This window comes from Pelodiscus sinensis, chromosome 4 (genome assembly GCF_052426305.1).
Source record: "Pelodiscus sinensis isolate ZL-2025 chromosome 4, ASM5242630v1, whole genome shotgun sequence".
Taxonomy (NCBI): domain Eukaryota; kingdom Metazoa; phylum Chordata; order Testudines; family Trionychidae; genus Pelodiscus; species Pelodiscus sinensis.
This window is the reverse complement of record NC_143055.1, coordinates 19,761,696-19,785,207: the sequence shown is the minus strand read 5'-3', so window position 1 is coordinate 19,785,207 and position 23,512 is coordinate 19,761,696. Positions and strand designations below refer to the sequence as shown.

Sequence of the window (23,512 nt, the reverse complement as noted above, 5' to 3'; positions counted from 1 at the left end):
TCCTTTGGCGCTGCGGGACCAACCCAGCAGCACTCCAGCTGCTCTGCCCCAGGCGTCCCCAAGAGCAGCTGGGGTGCTGCCGGGTTGATCCCGCAGCCCCGAGGGGCAGCGCTACGAGACCAACCCTGGTCAGTTTCAGCAGCAGCTGAATGGGGGAAGCCTGTCCGGCTGCCCCAGCACTTCCAGGTTCCTGATGGTGCCGGACCATCAGGAGTCCCGGAGCATTGGATGCCGGACTAATGGAGTTTTACTGTATATAGTAGCCTAGTGTCTGTGCGTCTGTAATGCTGATGTACACAGCCACGCCCCCGGCCGTGTACGTCAGCAACCCGCCTCCAGGAGCGCCGCTCAGGTGGGTCTGGCCGAAGCGCCGCTCAGCTGGGAGCGGCACAGTGCGCCACACAGGGAAAAGAAAGGGGGGCAGGAATGGCTGGAAGGGGGAGGGAAGCAGTGCTGGTGTGGGGAGTCCGGAGGGCCGTGTGACTGACCGAACCATCACAGAGGAAGGGGAAGGGGGTCGGGGCGCCAGGCAGGACAGCTGGCCGGAAGCAGACCGGGCAAGGAGGGTGGGGGGGTGCAGCCACCAGCTGCAGCTGGACCCCAAAGGGCCGCTTGCTCCCTCGCTCCGTGCTACTCCGATGGGTCCGGTGGGACAGGAAGGAGGGCGGGGCAGTGATGTACATGGCCAGGGGGCGGGGCCATGTAAATCATGCCCCCCCTTCCTCCTCCCTGCCTCCTGGCTGTGTACATCACTGCTCCGCCCCTTCTCCACTGCAGCGGCCCAGCTGAGCGCGCAACACTCAGCCAAGCGCCATGGTGGGAGGAAGGGGAAGGGGGCGGGGCGGTGACGTACACAGCCAGGGGTCAGGGCTGTCGACATCACCGCCCCCCTTCCCCTCCCGCTGTGGCACTCAGCTGAGTGCTGCGCCCCTCAGCTGGGCCACCGGGGGAGCCAGCAGCACAAGGGGCTGTTTGGGGGAAGGGAGGGAGGTGATGTACACTGCCCCACCCGTGTACGTCACCGCCCCGTTACTCAGCCAAGCACCACGGTGAGAGGGAAGGGGAAGGGGGGCGGGGAGAGATGGAGGGGAGAGAAAGGCAGGAGGAGGAGGAGGAGGAGGAGGAGGAGAAAAGAAAGGGAGAGTGAGAGGCAGGAGGCAGAGGAGAGCTGAGAGAGAGGCAGGAGGCAGAGGGGAGCTGAGAGAGAGGCAGGAGGCAGAGGGGAGCTGAGAGAGAGAAGACCTGAAAATCCCATTTTATGACGGGCTAATTGGTTAGTTCTTAAATATTCTGTGATGGGGAGTACACAATCTTCCACACAGCCTAATCCAGAGCTTAACTACCCATATCATTAGAAACCTTTTGGCCTAAAAAGGATACAAATAAAGAAACCATGCCAACAGTATATTAGAAAGTCTTTCACGTGCAATATTTTTCTTCCTTAAGGAAGGTGTTGAATTTGGTGGATAAGCAAGATTAGCAAGTGTACACGTGCTCTCAAATGCATTAAGAGAAATAGTTAATACTCAAAAAAATGGATGATGGAATGAATAGTATCAATTTATCTTCTTATAGGACAGTACTAAAAAGGACAAACCTGATCAAATATATTACATAATTCTTACTTTTATAACTTTATTGAGACATTCATCAGCAACCATCCTGACATCAGACTCTGCATCATCACTGCAGAGAAGAAAGAGTTCCATAGCAATACCAAGCAGTTTCTGAAATTCTGGAGAATTCCTAAATTGGAAAAAAAAAGTTAGCATGTTTTAAAGTGCACTATGGAAAAGTAAGTGAATGTTGCTGTTTGTAAAGACAGACGTTGAAGACGGGAGTCCATATTTTTAGTTTCCACTTTTCCTATTGACATGGTTTGGAAATAAAATAATTGTTACAAATGTTGTCCTTTTGCAATTAAATTGAATTTCCCATATCCAATATTCTAAATGTAAAGGTCAATATAGCATCATACTGTTTACTTTCCATTGAGGTCATCACTCATCCTGTTTTCACAGCATAACCTAAAGCAATACAACATTCCAAGCTCAGAAGCTACAATGTACAACACAGATTAGCTGGGTCAAACAATTTTTTCTCTATTCCTCAGAAGGGCAAACTAATAGTTGAGTCCAGGCACAAAAGTTTACATAATTTTACATATCAAACTCCAATTTGACCGCCTCTGGAAAATTTAAGAACATGCATACATTTTATTTTTCTCTAGAATTCTGATCTTCTAATGGGATATTTTCACAGAATTCTTCTGACTCTAAAAGGGTTTTCTTTACATTAAATTCAACAAATAATTCCCCAACATCCCATAAAATAGCAATGAAGAATGTTACATTCAGAATCCAAGCAGTTTTTAAAGGTGACAAATAATGTGAGAGGAAGGTTCACTGATTAAGGGCCTGGATCTTTTCCATGCTCTACCACAGTCTGCCTGTGTAACTGGGTTAAGTCACAGTCCCACATTTATAAAATGGGGACAACAGTATTTCTCCACCTCAAAGGACTGTTGTGCCACATTTAAAAAGACTGAGCTGCTCAGATCTTATGATAAAAGGAAGCCATGGATGAGTCATATCTTTTGCTTATATTTCCTTTGGGAATTGTCAACTGCTTAGCAATAGCTAGGATTGTTTTACCAATAGTAGCAAAGGCATTAGCTGACAAGCAGATATTCATCTGTCCCCCAAAGGGTATTTGGGTTTGAAGTGGATCCTGGACTGCACTTAAATTCAAAAAGTGATCTCATGCTGAAAAAGGTGACCACTGATCTAAATGGTGTTTGGTCCTACCGGGAGAGCAGGGGACTGGACTTGATGATCTCTCAAGGTCCCTTCCAGTCTTAGTATTCTATGAAACTATAGTTTTACTCTGATCTTTGGGAAGCATAAAAGAGTAAACAGTGAAAAAGTATATACTTACGCCAAGATTTTTCAAAGCAAATATAAAAGTTCAATGTGAGACCACTTTAAAAGGGCCTGATGAGTATAGGCCCTCAGACAATTTCTTCAGAGCTGAAGCTTTCATTTTAAAAAACAAAATCGCTACATGAGAAACTGAAGTAAACTGAAGCAGTGTTTTCTTTGTAGTTTTAATATATACGATTTTAGTGACACTACTATTTGCTCACCCATACAAAGCAACAAATCTGTGCAAGAGACCTGACCAATTCCAATACTACTATATTAATAACACTTCCATTATCGAAGAGGCTTCAGGCCCCAATCAGGGGTCATCATGCTAGGATTGAACCCCACAATTAAAGATAGAATATTTTCCGAATAACTTACTCCCCCCGCCCCAGTAAATATTGCTATTCAGTTTGTGGGAAACAAAGAAACAGTCAAGACCATGTAATTTTCCTACTGCTCCTCGAGAATGCCATGAGATCTGAGACAGACACAGAAGTTTAGGGTATGTCTAGACTGCATCTCTCTGAAGGATGCAGATTAGACAGGTCGACATTGCAAATGAAGCGGGGATTTAAATATCCCGCGCTTAATTTGCATTAAAAATGGCCGCCATTTTTGCTGACTCGGCACTTGGTCTGCAAAACGCTGCAGTCTAAAGGGGGATCTGTCGAGAAAGTAAGCCTCTCTCAACAGATCCTGTAAACCTCCTTGCAGGAGGCATATGGGATCTGTCAAAAAAGACTTTCTTTCTCGACAGATCCCCCTCTAGACTGCAGCGTTTTGCAGACAAAGTGCTGAGTCGGCAAAAAGGCAGCCATTTTTTATGAAAATTAAGCATGGGATATTTAAATCCCCACTTCATTTGCAATGTCGACCTGTCTAATCTGCATCCCTCTGCCAACAGAGGGATGCAGTCTAGACATACCCTTAGGCTATGTCTACACTGGCATGATTTTCTGAAAATGCTTTTAACAGAAAAGTTTTCCACTAAAAGCATTTTTGGAAAAGCACATCTAGATTGCTTTTGCGGAAAAGCATCCTGCCACTTTTGCGGAAAAGCGTCAGTGGCCAATCTAGACGCGGTTTTCCGAAAAAAGCCCCGATCGCCATTTTCGCGATCGGGCCTTTTTTGCGGAAAACAGTACTGTGCTGTTTACACTGGCCCTTTTGCGCAAAAGTCTTTCGGAAAAAGACTTTTGCCCGAACGGGAGCAGCATAGTATCTCCGGAAAAGCACTGACGATCTTACATGAGATCGTCAGTGCTTTTCCAGAAATTCAGGCAGCCAGTGTAGACAGCTGGCAAGTTTTTCTGCAAAAGCAGATGATTTTGCGGAAAAACTTGCCAGTCTAGACACAACCTTAGTGGGAAAAAATGAGACAAAGGACAGAAGTTGGGAAAACGAGTATAGTAAGGAGAAATTGTAGCTCCTGCAATGGACAGGAGGCCCTAAGAAGAGAGAAGCGATGCAAATTCTGTCTGCTTCCACCTATACAGGAACAGACTGAAATAAGTAAACCAAACAGATGCTGATATGAAAGATTAAGCTCCAGACCAGAATCTGAGGATAACTCCAGGTACAAATCTCAGCACTTTCCCAATATCTAAAGAAATCTGGAGGACTGGAGTTTTCACCAGGGCACTACTTCTGGACCTCATTTATGGCAAGGTCTCATAACAATCTTTGGATAATTGGTTTGTTCCTCCAGAGTCTCTATCTGGTAAATTTTTCCAACCCTTCAACGTCCTGTTTCAAAAAGGAGTATGTTCAAAATTCAGAATTAGAGACGGATTAAAATGAAGAAACCATAAGAACACTAAGCCACTTTACCAGCATTCATAAAGAGTTCAGAAAGTCTTTTATTACCTTAGCGACTGAGCAACTATGTTTTCACATATTGTCAGGCAGTGATTCACTCGATCTTTCTTGGAAGTTGTAAGTTCTTTCTTTCTAAAATAAAAATGAGAATGTACTTTGAATAAATCCAAACAACAACATGTCAAACCAATCATTGTTAGTTGTATGGTATGGCAACTTAAATATGCATTCCTTACTGTAATTCAGGTCCAACAGATACAGTCAGCTATTTTATTTGCCAACATTACCTTATTCACTTATAACAGCCCCAAAGACTGAGTTCCTTTCCTCCTTTTCCATGCTACTTTATCAACAACTTAGTTCTGCTTTAAAATACAGAACTCGTAGGGAACATCTACACAATAGGGGTAAGGCCAAAATAAGCTATGCAACTTCAGCTACATCAATTGAATAGCGTAATTTGAAATAGCTTATTTCAGCTTTTGGCACCGTCTATACAGCAAGAAGTCTGAAGAGCATTCTTCCTCTGACTTCCCTTACTCCTTGTAAAATGAGGGTTATAGGAATCTGAGTAAGAAGTCCTCCAGCTTGACATTACTTCAACAGTATGTCAAAATAACTACTTGTAGTGTAGACACAGACTAAGTTTTCGGAATAACATGAGTTATTCCGAAATAATACTGCTGTGTAGACGTGCCCTTACAGACACGCATCATAGCTAGCATCTATTCCACCCTAAGAAAGTGGATCAGAACTCTGAGATGCCGATTTTCAAACCGGCTCTGCCCGACACCCCTACGCTGCTGCCTCTGATATAGAAGCAGCAGCGCAGGAATGGAAGGAGCTCAGAGGAGTGGGGATGGGAGCATTTCAGTAACCATTTAACTGCTAAAAATTGTTGCAACTACACAATTACTAAAAAAACCAATATTTAATATCCCTAGGGGCCAGCAGGGTTCAGGTTCCGCCATCTTGCCTGTGAGCACACCAAGTAGTTAGTTCCCCTGCCCCAAACCGTTTCCCCCCCTCCCCAACACCCTTGGCTGCAGCATCGGGTACGGGGGAGAAAAAAAGGCCCCTGACGGTCAGGGTAGCTAGGAGACCTCAGTGGAGAGAGAGAGAGAGATAAGGGCCCCTGACAGCTAGAGGGGTTAAGGAGGAGAGAAAGTCCATGTCAGATGGGACCTCCCGCCCTGAGCCTCTCCTCACCCCTCCAATCCCAGCCTCCAACACGGCCCTGCCCTACAACCTCAAGTCCCTGCCCTGAGTCCTGCACCCCCAACACCATCAACCCCCTATCTTAAAGGAACCGGGCAACACTGAGTAAGTCTGCTAGTCATAACATAATAGTTGGCACTCTCATTAAGAAAAGCATGCCATATTAAATGTAATAAGCTATACTAATGAAATGATTATATAGAGACTTTAGATGTTCAGGTCAGGAAACTCAAAAGTTAGGTTTTCTGTGACACCTCAAATGCCAGCCTTTATGGGGATGGAAGGAGGAAATATTTGCACACTGTACTCATATTAATCCCCAATAATAAGAGTACAAAAGTTTGACATTAAGTTAAAACTTATTTCAGGAGATGGGAAATCTGAAAACGTTTAGCCTACTGATTTAAAAGCAAGACCTAAGATCACTACAACTAGAAGATTAGAAAGAAAATCTTTTGCTTTATTTTATGTCTTTAATTTCTCCTTTCCTTTCTGCACATTTTTCACACAGCAGAAAACACATTTTGAAGAGAAGTTGTGAATGGAGAATGACAAAAACTGGTAGAAGCAAATACCACCTAAAAACTACTTTTACTTTAGTAAGATTTTTAAAAACTTCCAGTATGTGTCAAACCAAATTTGTAACAATTTTAGGGATGTGAAAGTGTAACCATGTACACAGTCAACAGATGAACTTTCATGGTTATGTAGAGGCTCTCGGTACACACGGAAAGCCAGCTTAATAGCCAGCTCTCTGCTCTCACAAGCTTCTGGGGGAGCTTCCTGTCCCTTAATCCCCCATCCACGTGCTACTACTAAGGATGTTATGGACTAGTCAATCTTCTCCCCCCCCTCCCGTTTGCTGCCTCTATCAGATAAAGGCAGCAAAAGGGGGAGGGGAAAAAAAAGGGTTCTTCAAAGTGGCAGCTCGTACCTAGATTCCGTGCAGGATTGCCACTTTGAAACTTCGTGGCGGCGATTCAAACGGACAGCACCGCACAGCTGATCTCAAACTCAGCTGTGTGGCATTGCTCCTTTGAAATGCCACCATGGGACACCCTAGCTGACCCTGGGCTCCGCGTGGCATTTCAAAGCAGCAGCGCGTTCATGGAGCCAGGGTCAACAGGGGACTCTCAGTCCCACGCTGGCCCCAGGCTCCATGAAGGCGTTTCTGCTTTGAAATGCACAAGAGCCACGGGTGGGGACTCTTGTACATTTCAAAGCTGGCACGCTGAGTGCAGCCCAGAGTCAGCAGGACTTCCCACTGGTCCTGGGCTGCACACAGAGTTCCTCATTCCTCCTTTGAAATGTACAAGAGCCCCCTCTTGTCTTGTACATTTCAAAAGAGGAATGCAGAAGTGCCTATCGACTAGTCGATGGAAATTCCACTGACTACTCGACTAGTAAATTACTCGCTGTTTAACATCCTTAGCTGCTACCTCTATATCAGAGGCAGCCGCATCAGGGAGGGGAGAGAGTGCAGGCAGAAGCCAGTACGTCCAGGGAGCCACTTGTTGCTCTGCGTGTAACCACAGTTACATGTTTACTTAAATGCATTTTAACATCCCTAATTAGTTTCTTCAGTGACACAAATCTCAGCTACCTATTTCTTGTCAGTTAGTGACATCCAATTTTCTACTTTGGTTGAAATATTTGATACAATGGATTTAACTCTCTCAAACTTCCTTTTGGGAAGAAACGCCTCATATTTTATAGTAACCCAAGAGATTTTTTGAGGAATGAGTGAATAAAGGAAAGGATTCAGAATATGATTTTATTATTATTTTATATTAAAGCACCTTTCATCCTTAAGAATTTAAAATATCTTACATATTTACAGAAAAAAATTTCAAGCCCGCCTCCAAAACACACAAACACTTAAATGAAACCATATGTGGAATAAAAAAGCAGACGTTTAAGAACAACCACCAACTCTGAATTAGTGTTTAAGACAAATAATGGAAAACACCACGGCCAAATTACATAGTAGGCAAGATGAGTAACCAAGTTGACATGTGGCCAAAAGGACTATGAGAAAAACCATTAGCTCTCGGAAAGGTAACACAGGATCTTTAAAAATCATGGTCAATCCCCATTTCACATCACTTTTAAGACATCAGGATAAAATTATCATAAATACTTAAGCGACTTACAGTCTAAGTCCAATTAAAGTCAACAAACTCCTCAATTAAAATTTTAAACCAAGGTAGTTTTGAAATTTTTAGCAAGCATCTCCAGCAGCACAGTGCCTTCTAACACCAGAAGAGCTGTGTACTCTGACACAGAGGCAAAGTGTAATTTATTTAATCAGGTTACATTTGGAAATGCATACACACTCATCAGATAAAAAGTATGCCAACTAAGTGGCTGAATATGGCTACATTTGTAGTTTGAATTGTTAGAGTCATGCACCGATATAATTTGTATGTGCAAAAAATGAGCCATGGATATCCACATTCATGGATGGGGATACCTCTGATAAAAAGCACATACCTGAAGATTTGCAGACCTCTAATTATTAAGCCAAAGACACTCCAACTCCAAGCAAGATTCAGGCATGTCTTCAAAGTTAGTTGAACTGTCACAAGCTAATCCAATCCTATCAAAGTCATCCACTATAAAAATCTACACAATTATTTGAGCTAAAAATGGAACTTAATCTATCTGAAAACAATGACTCAGACTGTATTTTGGTTTAAACTCAGAAAAAAAAACAACATCTACACTTTACTAGACTCAAATCTTTCCAAACACTGACTCCTATGGACTGAATTATATTACATAGCTTTAGACACACATCATGTAAGCAGGACCAGATCTCTCAAAGGATGCAAAAAGTACAGTAGTCTATCACTCGACTTTTACCAAAGGTACTGGCATTCATTTGTCTGGTATATCAAAAGATAATCTTTTAAGGTAATCTTTTAATCTCATAGCAGTAATAGTGTATTGTTTGAATTATATGAAACAATTTCTTTAAAATTCTCAAAACTGAAAAGAGATCAGTTATTTTCACTTTTGTCAGTTGTATGCTCTACTTCATGTTGTAATGTCTTTGTGGCAGATACTACTAGGGAATTTCTAAATCCCAAACAAAACTGGCACTCATTCAGCTGGTGTTTTCTTGCAACTTTATAGCACTGATTTAGGTGATCCTCAAATATATATTTTCCCCCCAAAACACAGAACAAGAAAATCATTCATGCCATTTGTATTATACTGTACGTCCCAATTTTTTGAAGAAAATGAGTCCGGAGTTTCAGTACATCTAAATTTCATACCTGAACGTCCTGATAATTTCCTCTAGTTTTAAATATTTGTATAGTATGAACTTACAAATCTCAGGTGTCTCCATTTGTTTACCTGTAATATACAGTAACATTCCATAGCAAAAAGCTTAATAAGAAAAAAGTTATTACTGTATCAGATAAATGAATATTAAAAAGCTGACCATGCCAACTTTAGCTGATTGTGCACACCAACGATGAGCAACTTAGGGTACTGAGTGGGCCACACAAGTGGCCCTCCATCTAGTGGGCCACAAGACTGTCATAATCAAGACCACCTCCCACAATAGTGTAGTTTTGCTAACTGCACTTGCAGGTGCACCAATTTAACCACAGCAATAAGAACGGCCATACTGGGTCAAACTGAAGGGTCATCTAGCCTAGTATCCTGTCTGCCAACAGTGGTCAATATCGGATGCCCCAGAGAGATGGAACAACAGGTAATCCCCACACAATCCCTCTCTTGTCACCCATTTCCAGACAAACAGAGGCTAGGGACACCATTCCTACTCATCCTGGCTAATAGCCATTGATGGACCTAATCTCCATGAATCTATCTAGCTCTTTTTTGAACCCTGTTAAAGTCCTAGTCCTCACCATATCCTCTGGCAAGGAGTTCCACAGGCTGACTTTACACTGAGTGAAGAAAACCTTCCTTTTGCTTTCAGCCTGCTACCTATTAATTTATTTGGTGATCCTCCTAGTTCTTATATTGTGGGAATAAGTAAATAACTTTCCTTATTCACTTTTTCCACATCAGTCATGATTTTACAGACCTCTATCATATCCCCCCTTAAAGTATGTCTAGACTATATCCCTCTTTTGACAGAGGGATGTAATTAGACACTTCAAAATTGCAAATGAAGCCGGGATTTGAATTTCCAGCGCTTCATTTGTAGATTCGTATCGTGGCGCTCTTTCAAAAAAGCTCTCTTTTGAAAGTGAAACCACGGTCTAGACGCGGTTCTTCAAAAAATAGAAGACTTTTTCGAAAGATCCTGCAAACCTCAGGGACACCCTGAATATACAGGAGGTGGGGTGGGTCCTGGAGTGGTTGAATGCATACAGCATTCGCCTGAGAAGCACGTGGTGTTGGGTTCCCCCACCCCTTCCCTGGGAGCAGACGAACAGAACTGGAGCTGGCTCAGTTTACAGGATCTTTCAAGAACTGCTTCTATTTTCAAAAGAACCTCATCTAGACGGTTTCACTTTCAAAATAGCACTCTCTCAAAAGAGTGCCATGACAAATATGCAAATGAAGCATGGGAAATTCAAATCCCAGCTTCATTTGCAATTTCAAAGTGTCTAATTTACATCCCTCTGTCGAAAGAGGAATGTAGTCTAGACACACCCATTGTCTCCGCTTTTCTAAGATAAAAAGCCCAAGTCATTTTATTCTCTCTTCACATGGGACCCATTCCAAGCCCCTCATCATTTTGTTGCCCTTTTTTTAAAATCTTTCCCAATGTCAAAATATATTTTCTGGGATGAGACAATCACATCTGTATGAAGTATTCAAGATGTGGGCATATCATTGTTTTATATAGAGGCAATAAGATACTCTGTTTCACTCTCTATCCCTTTTTTAATGATTCCTAACATTCTATTTGAATTTTTGGCTGCTGCAGCACACCAAATGGATATTGTCAGAGAACTATCCACAATGACTCCAAGATCTCTCTCGAGTAGTTGTAGCTCAATTAGTCCCCATTATATTGTACGTGTAGTCGGGGTGCGTTTGGTTTCCCCCCCCCCCCCCAATGTGAGTTACTTTACATTTACCAGCATTAAATTTCATTTGCCATTTTGTTGCCCAATCACTTAGTTTGGTGAGAACTTTTTGAAGCTCTTCAAAGTCTGTGTAGGTCTTAACTATCTGAGCAAGTTTGGTATCATCTGCAAATTTTACCACCTCACTATTTACCCCTTTCTCCAGATCATTTATAAACAAGTTGAATAGGTTTTGTCCCAGGACAGACCCTTGGTGGACACCAGTTACCACTCTCCACTCTGAAAACTTAGCATTTATTCCTACCCTTTGTTTCCTGTCTTTTAACCAGTTATCAATCCACAAAAGGACCTTCCTTCTTATCCCATGATAACTTACTTTACTTAAGAGCCTTTGATGAGTGACCTTTGGTGAGTTTCGCTTTGTAGAAACCTAAGTACACAATATCCACTGGATCCCCCTGTCCACATATTGGTGGGCCCCTCAAAGGAGTCTAGTAGATTACTAAGGCATGATTTCCCTTAACAGAAAGCATGCTGATGTTTCCTCAACAAGTTATGTTCCTCTTGTGTCTGACAATTTTATTCTTTACTATAGTTTCAACTCATTTGCTTGGTACTGACGTTAGACGGTACTGTTCTGTAACTACCGGGATCACCTCTAGAGCCCTTTTTAAATATTGGAATCAGGTTAGTGATCTTCCAGTAATTAGGCACAGAAGCTGATGTAAAGGATAGCTTACAAACCATGGATAATAGTTCCTCAATCTCACATTTGAGTTTTCAGAACTCTTGGGTGAATGTCATCTGGTCCCGGTGACTTGTTACTGTTTAAGTTTATCAATTTTTTCCAAATCCTCCTCCAATGACACCTCAGTCCGGAACATTTCCTCAGATTTGTCACCTAAAAAGAATGTCTCAGGTTTGGGAATTTCCCTAATATTGTCAGCAGTGAAGACTGAAGTAAAGAATGCTTTGATTAGATGTAACAAAAGCGCATGGCTCTCAGTCAAATGATGTGTGCAATCAGCATGTTCTTCACCTCATGTGCTTGTCATTTTGGTAATACAGGTACAAAAACAAAAAACAACCACCAAAAAAACCTTACCTGAACAGAAACCAGGGATGTTAAACTGTGTTTATTTGGCTAATCATATAGTCAATAAAATTTTCATTGGCTCCAGGAGCCACCTGTGCTGTGGCCCTGCATTTTAAATGTAGTAAGAACCTGCTGGGCTCTTACTACATTTAAAATGCAGAGGCGCAGCATCCTGGACCAGCATGAGCTGGGACTACTCAGTCCCAGCTCACACCAAGTCCAGCTGCCCCGGTTCGTGGTGGCCAGAGCTGGCCACGGGCAGCGGCTGCTTGGTGGCAGCAGTCTCTGTCCACGGAAGTTGGGGGAGGAGGAGGGGGGACAGGTCCCAGCTGGGACCCCCATGGACAGGAGCTGCTGCCTGAACAGCCTCCAACTACCATGAGCAGCCTTCCTTATCTCACCACACTTGCCTCTCACAGAGGCAGCAGGGAGAGGGACAGGCAGCACCACGGAGATGGTGCTGGGGGGGGGGGACACCAGCTTTTAAGCTGTTTCCCTGTCCTTGCTACCTCTCATACAAAGACAGCAAAGCAGGGGGGAAATGAGTAGTCAAAGACTCCACTCGACTACCGGATACGTTTATGCTTATTGGGTAGTCGAGTAGTCGACTACTCACTAACAACCCTAACAGAAACCAGCGGAACCTGATTATCTTGAGTGTGGGCAATGATAAACAAAATGTCTCGTGGGTCACATGTTAGCAATGTAGCTGCTTCAGTCCCCGCTGGTTAATCAAAACCAGTAACCGTTAAAGGGTGAGGCTTAGCAGTCAACTTTTGACATCTATATCACACACAGAATGCTGATGGGCTACATGTGACCCACAGCTGTAGGTTGGCAACTGGAGGTTTTGGGGGGTTTTTTTGTTTTTTGTTTTTTTTAAGAATGAAAAATAATTTGTGGTGCTATTTCTTTGGTTGATGAGAATTACAAAAGAGCTTATCTCCACTGTGCTTGAGTACCTCAACTGATTTGTTCTAAACACTTAGTACATAAAGTACTACTATCCCTATTTTACAAAAGGAAAAGAGACAGTAAGGGGCTATAGGGTGATTTTTTTTTATGTGATCCTGCATCAACCAAGCCCTTGTAGTTCAGTGCCTTACCCACAAGACCAAGTCCCTCTGCCACTTCGCAGTTTTATCATATTTTCCTATTTTTAAGTGATTTGCTCTCCCCTGGTGAGACAGACACACAAACAATTATGGAAATTGACCAGTAGGGGCAATGAAAAAGACCAAACACAAACTTCTGTCAAATGCACAGTGAACACACATTTTTTTCCCTCTAACTTCTATATTATAGAATTCTTGGGTCAAAATATTGCAGGTAAAAGAAAGATTTAAAATGAAGGTGTCCTTTTTAGTTTATAATAGCATTTTAAAACATAAGAAGACTATAACTACATCCTATGTAGCCTAAGTGTGTTTTATTTTTGCATATTTATTTGTTCTGGGTGACCCCAGGAACTACATAACCAATTGTTTGACATACCATACTGCCTATTTTTAAAACGGTGTCCATGCGGTTAGATCAGAAGCCTGGATTTTCAATGTTCCTATTTTGCAAATTTAAATTAAAATCCTTGCCATGATATTTGATACTCATTTGTATGTAATACTTTACAAAGGTCTTTAGTGGAAAAGATACCATTATAAGAAGCTCTCTGGAAAAAGTTTTCTGGATAGCATTAATCAATGGTAAATGCAAGTTTCAATCTATTCTCTAAACCAGGATAAGTACAGAACAGCTGTAAAGGGTCAGACCAAAGGTCCACCTAGTGCAGCATTCTATTCTGTCTTCTAGCCCAGCATCTTGCCAATGCCAGGTGCCCCAAGGGAATGAATAGAACAGGTAATCCTGTAACACATTCACACCTTCTGACAACCAAAAGCTGGGGACACCATTCCTGCCCATACTAACAGCCACTGATGGACCAATCCTCCATGAATTTATCTAGCTCTTTTTTGAACCCTGTTAAAAGTCCTGATCTTAACAATATCCTCTGGCGAGTAGTTCCAAGGGTTGACTATGTGCTGTGTGAACAAATATTACCTTTGTGTTTGTTTTAAACCTGCTACCTATTAATTTCATTTGGTGACCCGCTAGTCCTTGTGTTATAGTGAGAAGTAAATAACTCTTCTTTATTCACTTTTTCCACACCAGTCATGATTGTATGCATCTCTATCATATTCCCCTTGGTCGCCTCTTTTCCAAGCTGAGAAGTCCAGTCTTATTAATCTCTCCTCACATGGTACTCGTTCCATACCCTTAATCATTTTTGTTGCCCCATTCCCAACTTTTTCCAACGCCAAGACATCTTTTTTGAGAGGAGGCGACCACATCTACAGGCAGTATTCAAGATGTGGGCCTATCATGGATTTATATAGAGGTAATAAGATATTTTCTATCTTATTCTACGGATGTAAGCAGCTAGTCAAGTGACTCCTCAACTAGTCACTTCCACCACCTTGCTGCCTTTATGAAAAGCAGAAAGGAGGATGGAAGCATAAGCTGGTGCTGGGGCAGCTTGAAGGGGAGGGGACAGGAGAGGCAGAGGCACAGCATCTGGGATTGGGCATGCACAGGGACAGCTGATTGCCAGCTCGTGCTTGGTCCCCTGCTGCACCTCTGCCTTTTAAATGCTTTTAAAGCAGAGGTGCAGTGTCTGAGTCCAGGCACAAGCTGGGACAGCTGATTCTCAGCTTGTGCTCGGTCTCCTGCTGCACTTCTGCCTTTTAAATGAGTCATGTGGCTGTTACTACATTTAAAAGGCAGAGCAGCAGCAGAGTTAACTCCCGGGTCCAGGAGCTAACTCCACTGTGGCTCTGCAGTTTCCCATGTTCTAGACCAGGCTCCAGCTTGGCCAAAGCAGCCTATGCCCATGGTGGGACCAGCGCATCACCAACAGGAAATTCCACTGACTACTCAATTAGTTGATTAAACAAAATTTAACAAATATCCCTATCTAAGTCTCTAGCCTTTTTTATAAATGATTACTAACATTGTTTTCTATTTTTGACTGCTGCTGCACACCGAGCAGATGTTTTCAGAGAACTATCCACAGTGACTCCAAGATTGCTCTCAGGTTGCGATGTGAATGGTTAACCAGTGGACGGAAGCAGCCACCCGCCCAACTTGGGCAGGGGGCTGCTCCAGCCCAACAGGACCCACTGTGGGCAAGGGGAGCTCCAGCCTGGCCAAAGCAGCCCATGCCCATGGCAGGACCAGCGCATCACCAACAGGAGCACTCATGCCCAGCCAAAGCAGCCCCTAGAGTAGCAGGGAGGCCACTCCAGCCCAGGTGGGGTGGCTCACCATCCACCCCCTTTTAAGTTGTTAACTGGTTAAATATAATATTTAACTGGTATTCTGATTAAACAGGATTTTACATCCCTACTCTTGAGTGCTAATAGCTAAATTTAACTCCCATCATTTTATACATATAGTTGTGACTGTTTTCCAATGCATTATTTTGCATTTATCAGGAACTGTGGGTATGGGCAGATCACTGCTTCTCACAGGCCAGGAACAGAGAACCAAGGCCAACGGAAGCTGTAAGCAGTTGTGCCTGCAGATATGCAGGTAAACAAATGACTGGCAGCCAGCCAGGGGCTAGCCTTGGTGAAACACATTCAGCCCAGAGTCCACTTACTATCCCCCTGCTCAAGATTGTAAGAAGCACCTGCACAACAGATACACAAACACTGGGATCATCCCACTGCCACATAAGAAAGCAGCCAAGGACAGGTCAGGAATATGAGCATTATTCTTCTTAAACACTTCCCTGTAAAAATAAAAATGGGAGGAGGGAATCATTCACTGCTACTTTCTCCAAATATGAGAGGAAACTGTTTAACTAGTCCCACATCAGGGTGTACACCAGGACTGCAGACTTCCTTCTGGCAGTTCAGTAACATTCAGCAAGTCAGAAAACAGAAAGACAGATCGGGGAGATTATATATTTTAGTGTACAGAAGTGACTCAATAAAAGATATTACTTCATCGACTTTGTCTCTAATATCCTGGAACCAACTCCAACTATAATTTCACTACATAGAAGTCAGAAAAATCACTTCACCCACAGCCCTTCCGTTTTCCCTCATACTCTGGGAATCAGGAAGAACACCGTTTTCTACATTCAGCATTTAGACAATAAAGATTTTAATTTGGGGCCCTCTACACCTGCTCCATCAAGACTTTAAAAAGAAAATCACAAGGATTGTGCTACTACAGCACTGTAGCACTGAACAGCTCCTTGTACTCATCCTCTACCCAAGCATTATAGTTAAGAGTCCAGAACAGTCATCATTAAGGTTAAGAATTTGACACTTATTTTTAGTAAAATTCACAGACAGGTTATGGGCTTTAATTAATTTTTGTTTATTTCCCAGGACCTATTCAGGACTTTTATTAAAAAATAAGTGTGTGGGGATAATGACATGGAGATGACTGAAGCCTGAAAGGGGAGAGAAGAGAGCCTGAGTCCTGCTGGGGGATGGACCAGCACCCAAAGCCACAGCCAGCTGACAGTTCTGGGGATGCAATTCCAACCCAGGGTACCCATCCAGAACACACCATACGATCCATCATCTATAGTCAAGCCCTTCGATACAACTGCATCTGCTCTAATCCCACTGACAGAGACCAGAAAATTCAGGATCTCTACCAAGCATTTATAAACCTCAACTACCCACCCGGAGAAATAAAAAAGCACATTGAAAGAGCCAGACTAGAAACCATCTACTTCAAGACAGACCCAAGAAAACCAACAATAGAACACCACTTGTCATTACTTACAGCCCCCAACTTAAACCTGTCCAACACATTATCAATAAACTACAGCCCATACTGGAACAGGATACTAAACTGGACATACTTCACTAATACCAACCCTGGTACCTTCCCTTGCAACAAACCCCATTGCCAGCTTTGTCCACATATTCACTCTGCTATACCATTATTGGACCCAATCGAGTTATAAGATCAAGAACACATATTCCTGTGCATCCAGAAATATAATTTATGCTATCATGTGCCGAAAGCGTCCATCTGCTACGTACATTGGACAAACATCTCAGACACTTCGCCAAAGGATCAATGCCAACAAAACAGATATTAGGATCACAAAGAAAAACAGTTTCTTACCATTTCAACCAGAAAGGACATTGTCTCAACGACTTAATTACCTGCATCCTGCTTCAAAAGCCTTTTAGACTGCACTTGAAAGAGAATCCTCTGAACTGTCATTCATGCTAAAATTTGACACTTTACACCTGAGTCTGAACAAAGGATCTAGTTACCTTACCCATTACAAAGATAGTTTCCCCAATTATCACCTCTAATATCATTAGCTCACAGACATTTACCTTCCCCTCCCCATTCCCCTTCTGTTCTGAAATTTGATTTGTCCTTTTCATATGTGTTCATTTTTTTAATTGTATCCTTTGGTATATATGGTTGTGACTACTTTCTTCCACTATTTGATCTGAAGAAGTGGGTCTGGCCCACGAAAGCTCATCACCTAATAAATCATCTTGTTAGTCTTTCAAGTGCTATATAGTCCTGTATTTTGTTTTAGCTGTTTTAAAGTTATTCATTCCTCCATATCAGTCTCATAGTTCACATTTTATAGTATACATCATAATTACTATAATAATTTGTCTGTTTTAACAGAACTGCTGCTTTAAGAAAAACAAACCTAACTACCGACCAAGGATCTTTCACATAAAGCTTCTTTTTCCCCCTCAAAAATAAAAGTTCAGTACATGCTAGACTCTGGATACCCAATTACCAGGATACTTTATTAAATTATCTTCTTCCAATGAGAAAAGGCCAGCTGAGTACAGAATACCAGCCTTGCTTTGCGGGCACACACGTGAATTACTATTTATTATTATTCCAGGAGTTCGCTAGAGCATGCGAGAGGCTCCCTGGCTGTCACGAGGTGTATGTATGTGTGTGTATATATCTACGTAGCAGATAGCAGCGGCCTAAAGAAGCTGCTGCTCTACTCGGGGGAGCGACCCTCACTGCGGAGCAGGTTAATAAACCTTTTCTTTCTGGTGAGAGCCTTTTGCTGGGTTCCTGTAACGGAACCCAACTGCTTTGGAACCCGCCGCCACGCATCCGTCAGCTCAAGAGACAACATCAAGGGCCCATCCGCCCCACCAGTGGCAGGCCCCCCCACGGGCGTCCCTTCCCCCGCCCACTCCACTCCACCCCCGCTGCTGGGGCGGCAGCTTCTAAGAAAGCTCCATGGTCCCCTCCTAGGTTTGCCCCCGACCTAGCCTGGCCGCCCCGCGGCCGCACACTCACACTCTCTGGAGCGGCTCCTCGGGAATGGCAGCCGGACCCTGCTGCTGCTGAAAGGAGCGGAGGGACTCGAAGGCCTTCATCAGCTTCTCCATAGTGGCCATGTTCCCTCAGGGGCCAGGCAATCGCAGCGCCCGGACCGGACTCCCCGAGCCGCCTCGCAGCGCCCGGGAGCGTGGAGCCTGCCCCCTCTCAGCGCACGGACTGCCCCCTCCTAGGGCCTCAGAAACTCTCCGCTTGCCGCGCCGCGCCGCCGTCCCTGCAGCCGCCGGGGTCCGCACGCGCCGCCGCTCGTCACTGCAATGAATGGAGGAGACGCTGCAGGGGTCTGCGATCACTTCGAAACCGCCTCACCGCCATTTTGGAAACCTCCCATCATCCCCCACGCTAACCCTCCCTGCCCGGCCTCGAGCAAAGGTCCCCGCGCATGCCCCTGAATCCGGCCTATCCTCAGGGAGGGGGTTGGAAAACTAAAGAGTGACAGCCTCAACCACCAATCAGAAAGGAAGCTCAGGAATACTGGCCAAATCACCACTAGCGAGGGAGGCTGGGTCACCCTTCAGATAAACACAAACTTGGTTGAGAGGGCATACATTCATCCGCACTCCCCTCGCCCCCAACCACTCCGTTCTGCCCCGCCTCCTCTCGCGAAAGTCGCTGTCGGGTCCTAGTGCCCCTTTAGTTCATGTCAAACTTGGGCCGGTCTGCCAGAGTCCGCCGGTCGCATGGTGCTGGCTTCGTTCCCTTGGGCTCCCACAACCCATGATCCTCAGCGCACAGCAGACTGCAGGGGGGCCGCTGGGGGTATGCCCTACTTAGAGCAACCTAAGGGACCATCTACACCCAGATCTTGTATTTCCGTTGCTACTAGGTTCAGGCCCCATGGTGTTGTCTGTCCTTTAATAGTCAGGAACATGACAGGGGACTTAATGACAAACAAGAAGCTAGTGCCCATAAAATTCTGATGTGAACACTCCTATTTGCGAATGAAATGGAGCTCAGGGCGTAAATAAGTTTGTTCTCTGAAAGTTAGACTTAGATATGTCTAGAGCAAGGGTAAGGTTGAGTTAAAGCAGTGGAAGGACTCTGCTACCTGTTGCAGAAGTGGATTATGTCATTCAGAACTTCAGAAAAACCCACTTCCATAGATCCAGGAAGCATACAAGGTACAGTACTCTAGCGGCATACACTGGCTGCTGTAATACACCCATATCCTAAGGTTGAGTTGAATGACATCATCCCTGTAGGTTTAAAATTGAACAACATGCATGCATCCAAGGGCTAAGGCAGGAATGGGCACTAATTTGTGGAATGATCCCTCTGCAAAAACAGGCCACAAAGTTCTACTATTTTAATGAAAAGGCTCCATTATGTTTTTATACAACAAATTGCACTTAGTAATTAACTGAATACACAATTATCCACAGCTTCTCTTAGAAGGCAATTGATATTGCAAACTATTTTATCAACACTTGTTAAATTTGTAATAATACTAATACTAAACTTTTACTTACAACTTACATTTAGTAAGTGAAAAGAAGAAATAAAACTCAATGAAGAAAAAGTCTCCAGTGGGTATTACACAACTGCCAGACTCCTGGGGAGGGGAGAAGTTAACTCCAGGACTCAGAAGGGGGCAGGGCCTCAGGCAGAAGGGGCAAGCTTGAGGCTAGCATCCCCCAGTCAGCCCTTCACACTTGCGCACCTTGCAGCACGCAGGGCACCAGCAATTGGACTCCATCCTCTGCTGTGGTCCTAATTGCCAGAAACCAAGGCAGCCTACACAGAAGTGGCAGATGGGCCAGATCCAGCCAACAGGTTGTATTTTGCCCATCCCTGGCCTATCGTCTATACACCTCATGGGGTAAATCTACCCTGTAAGCACTAGTGACGAGTTGCAGCTACTTTCCCATAGTGCTGTAGTGTAGACACTTGCTACAACACTGGAAGAGGTTTTCCATTGCTGTGATAAATCCACCTGTGGCAAGGCAGTAGTTGGGTTGATAGAATTATTCTTCCATTGAGCTAATGATATCAACAAGGCTTAAGGCAGCATAACTGTGTCTCTGAAGGCTGCCTGTGTCTCTGAAAAATGAATTTTCACACCCTTGAGTGACATAACTAGATAGGTTGATCCAAGTTTTAAAAACAGACCAGGATGCAGAGGAAAGGGACAGCAGGGTAAGTAGAGCTCTGAGCTCCATCTTGCACTTTTAAAGGAAAATACCTGTGACAAAATTTGAATGGAGCTCTTCCATGTATATCTCTAGAAATCCTTTCACTTTTTTCAGATCCAGTTTTCAGCAGTAGTTTCCTTCATTTCTTGCTTGAAAGTATTATCTGGGTACACTCTCCTAATTACAGGTGGATCAGACAAGCTGAGCTAAGACATTGCTACAGAAAAGACGATGCCTCTGAGTCTGCACCAGCCAAATGCTATCATTTGTCTCCTTGTCTAAGGGTTCAGGTAGCTGGTACTCACATAAACGAAGTAGGAAGACAATGAGGTTTATGACTTCTCTTTGAGTACAGCGACAAAAATTCTTTAAGCTCAAAGACACTTCTTAAAAGTAGTTTTTTACTTTAGACTGAACAGGTTGCAAAGATCAAATAGTATTTTTATACAACTTTCACTCTACACTCCAGAACACTACTTGTGCTATCAGTACTCAATATAGTTTTACAGAATATACAAGTTTCCAGTAAGTGCACTTAGTATACACCTACTTTCCAAGTAGCACGTTCTCTTGATTTTTATTCTGTTGAAATGGAAAAACCAATTAAGGTTTCTTAATTTTTCCACTATTACCACATGGACTATAGAACAAAGATATTGACATTGGCTAAAAGGAGACATTACAAGAACTCATGCTAAAAGACTGAAAAGAACCAGTGATACATTGCTAAGCAGAGTATTTAATCTGAATTAGATCCCATTTTTCTGTTTTCGAAGCCATAGTTTTAAGACAGATGTCGGTCAAAGTTAAAATAGGGTTATATTAAGAATGGGGCTTTAGTACTGTGTTTCATGCCAGCATGACATTTTGCATATGATTGTATGATTCATATGAATCTTTATAGAATCTGTGAGTCTACATCGAATCATGATTCTATATAGACCTCTTACTTTGAATCATTCATACTTGTATATATTCAGCATCACTGAATTGAAAATGTTTGCCTTTCTGAAGATAAAACTTGTTCCAAGTACTCTGACTTACAGAAAAGCACCTGGCTCCTCTTCTTCCTATAATTGTACCAAGGGTACCTTTGTTCTTTTGTGAAAAAGTAATACTAATTTCGCAGCATACTGTTATAAACTACTTTTTAAGTCAATACTTCTGTCATTATGAATGCAATTTTTGCAAATCAAAAAAATCAATGTAGGGTTCCACTGAATTTTCCACAGTTTCAACTGCTGGTTTTAATATAACTGGCTGCTTGAACCCATTTAACTGAAATCCCCTTATTATGCACATTATAGCAGCTAGAAAAAGTAAGGCAAATTTAATCAATGTAACAAATACTCTGCAACAAAATATATGCAGCTTTTGGAAAACTAAGTGCTGAAGTTTGCATAGACTAGGAAAGTTATATGGCTAGTATATGCTCCACCTGCTAAGAAAAGACACTTTGAAATAGATTTTCATACTACACAAATTAAGCTTCCATCTTCTCGGAAAAAGATGCTTAACGTAAGATTGAGGATTGTCCAAGGAGTCTTTCTAGAATTATATCTGAAGTTAAGAATTAAAGTTTTCTTTCTTAGGGTGTGTCTACACTGCCAGGCTTAACTCGAAATAAGATACGCAAATTGAGCTACGTCAGTTTTATTTCACAATAGCTCATTTTGAAATTGGGAGCATTTACACAGCACTTATTTCAAAATAGAGAACTCTTCCTCTGACTTTCCTTATTCCTTCTACAATGAGGGTTACAGGAGTCAGAGTAAGAAGTCCTCCACTTTGACAGTATTTTGACACTATTCCAAAATAACTGCCTGCTGTGTAGATGCAGACTAAGTTATTTCAGAATAGCGCTAGTTGTTTCGGAAGTGTTGCAGGGTAGACGTACCCTTAGTCCTGTCCATTCTTGATTATTTAACTTCATTATGATGCCAGGTTTTCAGAGGCACAGATAATTGTAGAAAGTCATTTATGTTAATTTACTGCAGTTGCACACTGAATTGTGTTCCCTGGGAAATTGCTCCAATAGTTAAATTAGTCTCACTATTAAAATATATGCTAGCATCAATTTGACTTAGCTTCATATTTCAGCTATTGCTCATGTCATACCTTTCTCAGCTAGATTGAAGAGACATGTATTCAATATTTCTACCCCGTGTTGAGAGATACCTATAGACTGTAGTCAAGTCCCTTAACCTTGTCTCTGTTAAGATTCAAAGTATTCAGTCTATGTGTCTACTATAAGATTATTTGTAATCCTTTAATCAATCCTGTCACTCTTTTCTGAAGTTTACGACAATGTAGAATGAAGAAGCCTCATTTTATCAATTAAGCATTCAGCAACTCATTGCTCAGACAGGATTGGCTTGAATTGTTTATTGTATTTGACTAAAAAAATATTCTGTGATGGTTGAAACATTATGATGTAATATATAGTAGTATGACATTATAATGAAACAGGTATTTTGTCAAAGTCATATTGCATGTAATCCTTAAAACTGAATTATGTTTAAGAATTCAAAAATAAAAGAATGCCAAAATTTTCAGCTTTTCCTTCAAAGAAAAATGGTATCTTTTCCTTCAACATAATCCCATTATACATTATCCATTCCCAGACTATGTGGACCATTATGAATTTTGTATGTATTAAGTGATGAAAATATGAGTTTGGCTGGAATATAATATATGCCATGTATTGATTACATGTACCACTCAATATACATAAAATGCAAATTGAAACAACAAATTCCTATAAGTAAATCAAATCAGATTGAGGTTTGTAAAACTAAATGTGAAACTTAGGTTAAAATGTATAATGTTCTAAATTATAAATGCCAGAACAGGAAGGAAGTGTTGTAGTTAGAGGTAGAGAATCTTATTTGAAATTTACAAAAAAAACCCTGCCAGACAAACATCCAAAAATAATGAAAAGTA

At 42.5% G+C, this 23,512-nt stretch overlaps 1 protein-coding gene across 5 annotated transcripts in view; it reads right to left on the bottom strand.

Moving 5' to 3' along the window:
- The window catches only part of HTT (huntingtin), a 209,688-nt gene extending 190,759 nt beyond the window's left edge, over positions 1-18,929 (bottom strand). For 3 of the 5 annotated variants that reach the window (XM_075930825.2, XM_075930827.2, XM_075930826.2), the window contains exons 1-3: positions 18,396-18,929; positions 4,794-4,877; positions 1,626-1,746 (exon numbers count right to left, since the gene is read on the bottom strand). In XM_075930825.2, the coding sequence (XP_075786940.2) occupies positions 1,626-1,746; positions 4,794-4,877; positions 18,396-18,496 (306 nt within the window). In that variant the 5' untranslated portion in view covers positions 18,497-18,929. The remainder of the gene's footprint in view (positions 1-1,625; positions 1,747-4,793; positions 4,878-18,395) is intronic. The other 2 variants (XM_006128261.5, XM_006128263.5) reach the window with 1 other exon arrangement.
- Positions 18,930-23,512: the final 4,583 nt, after the last annotated feature.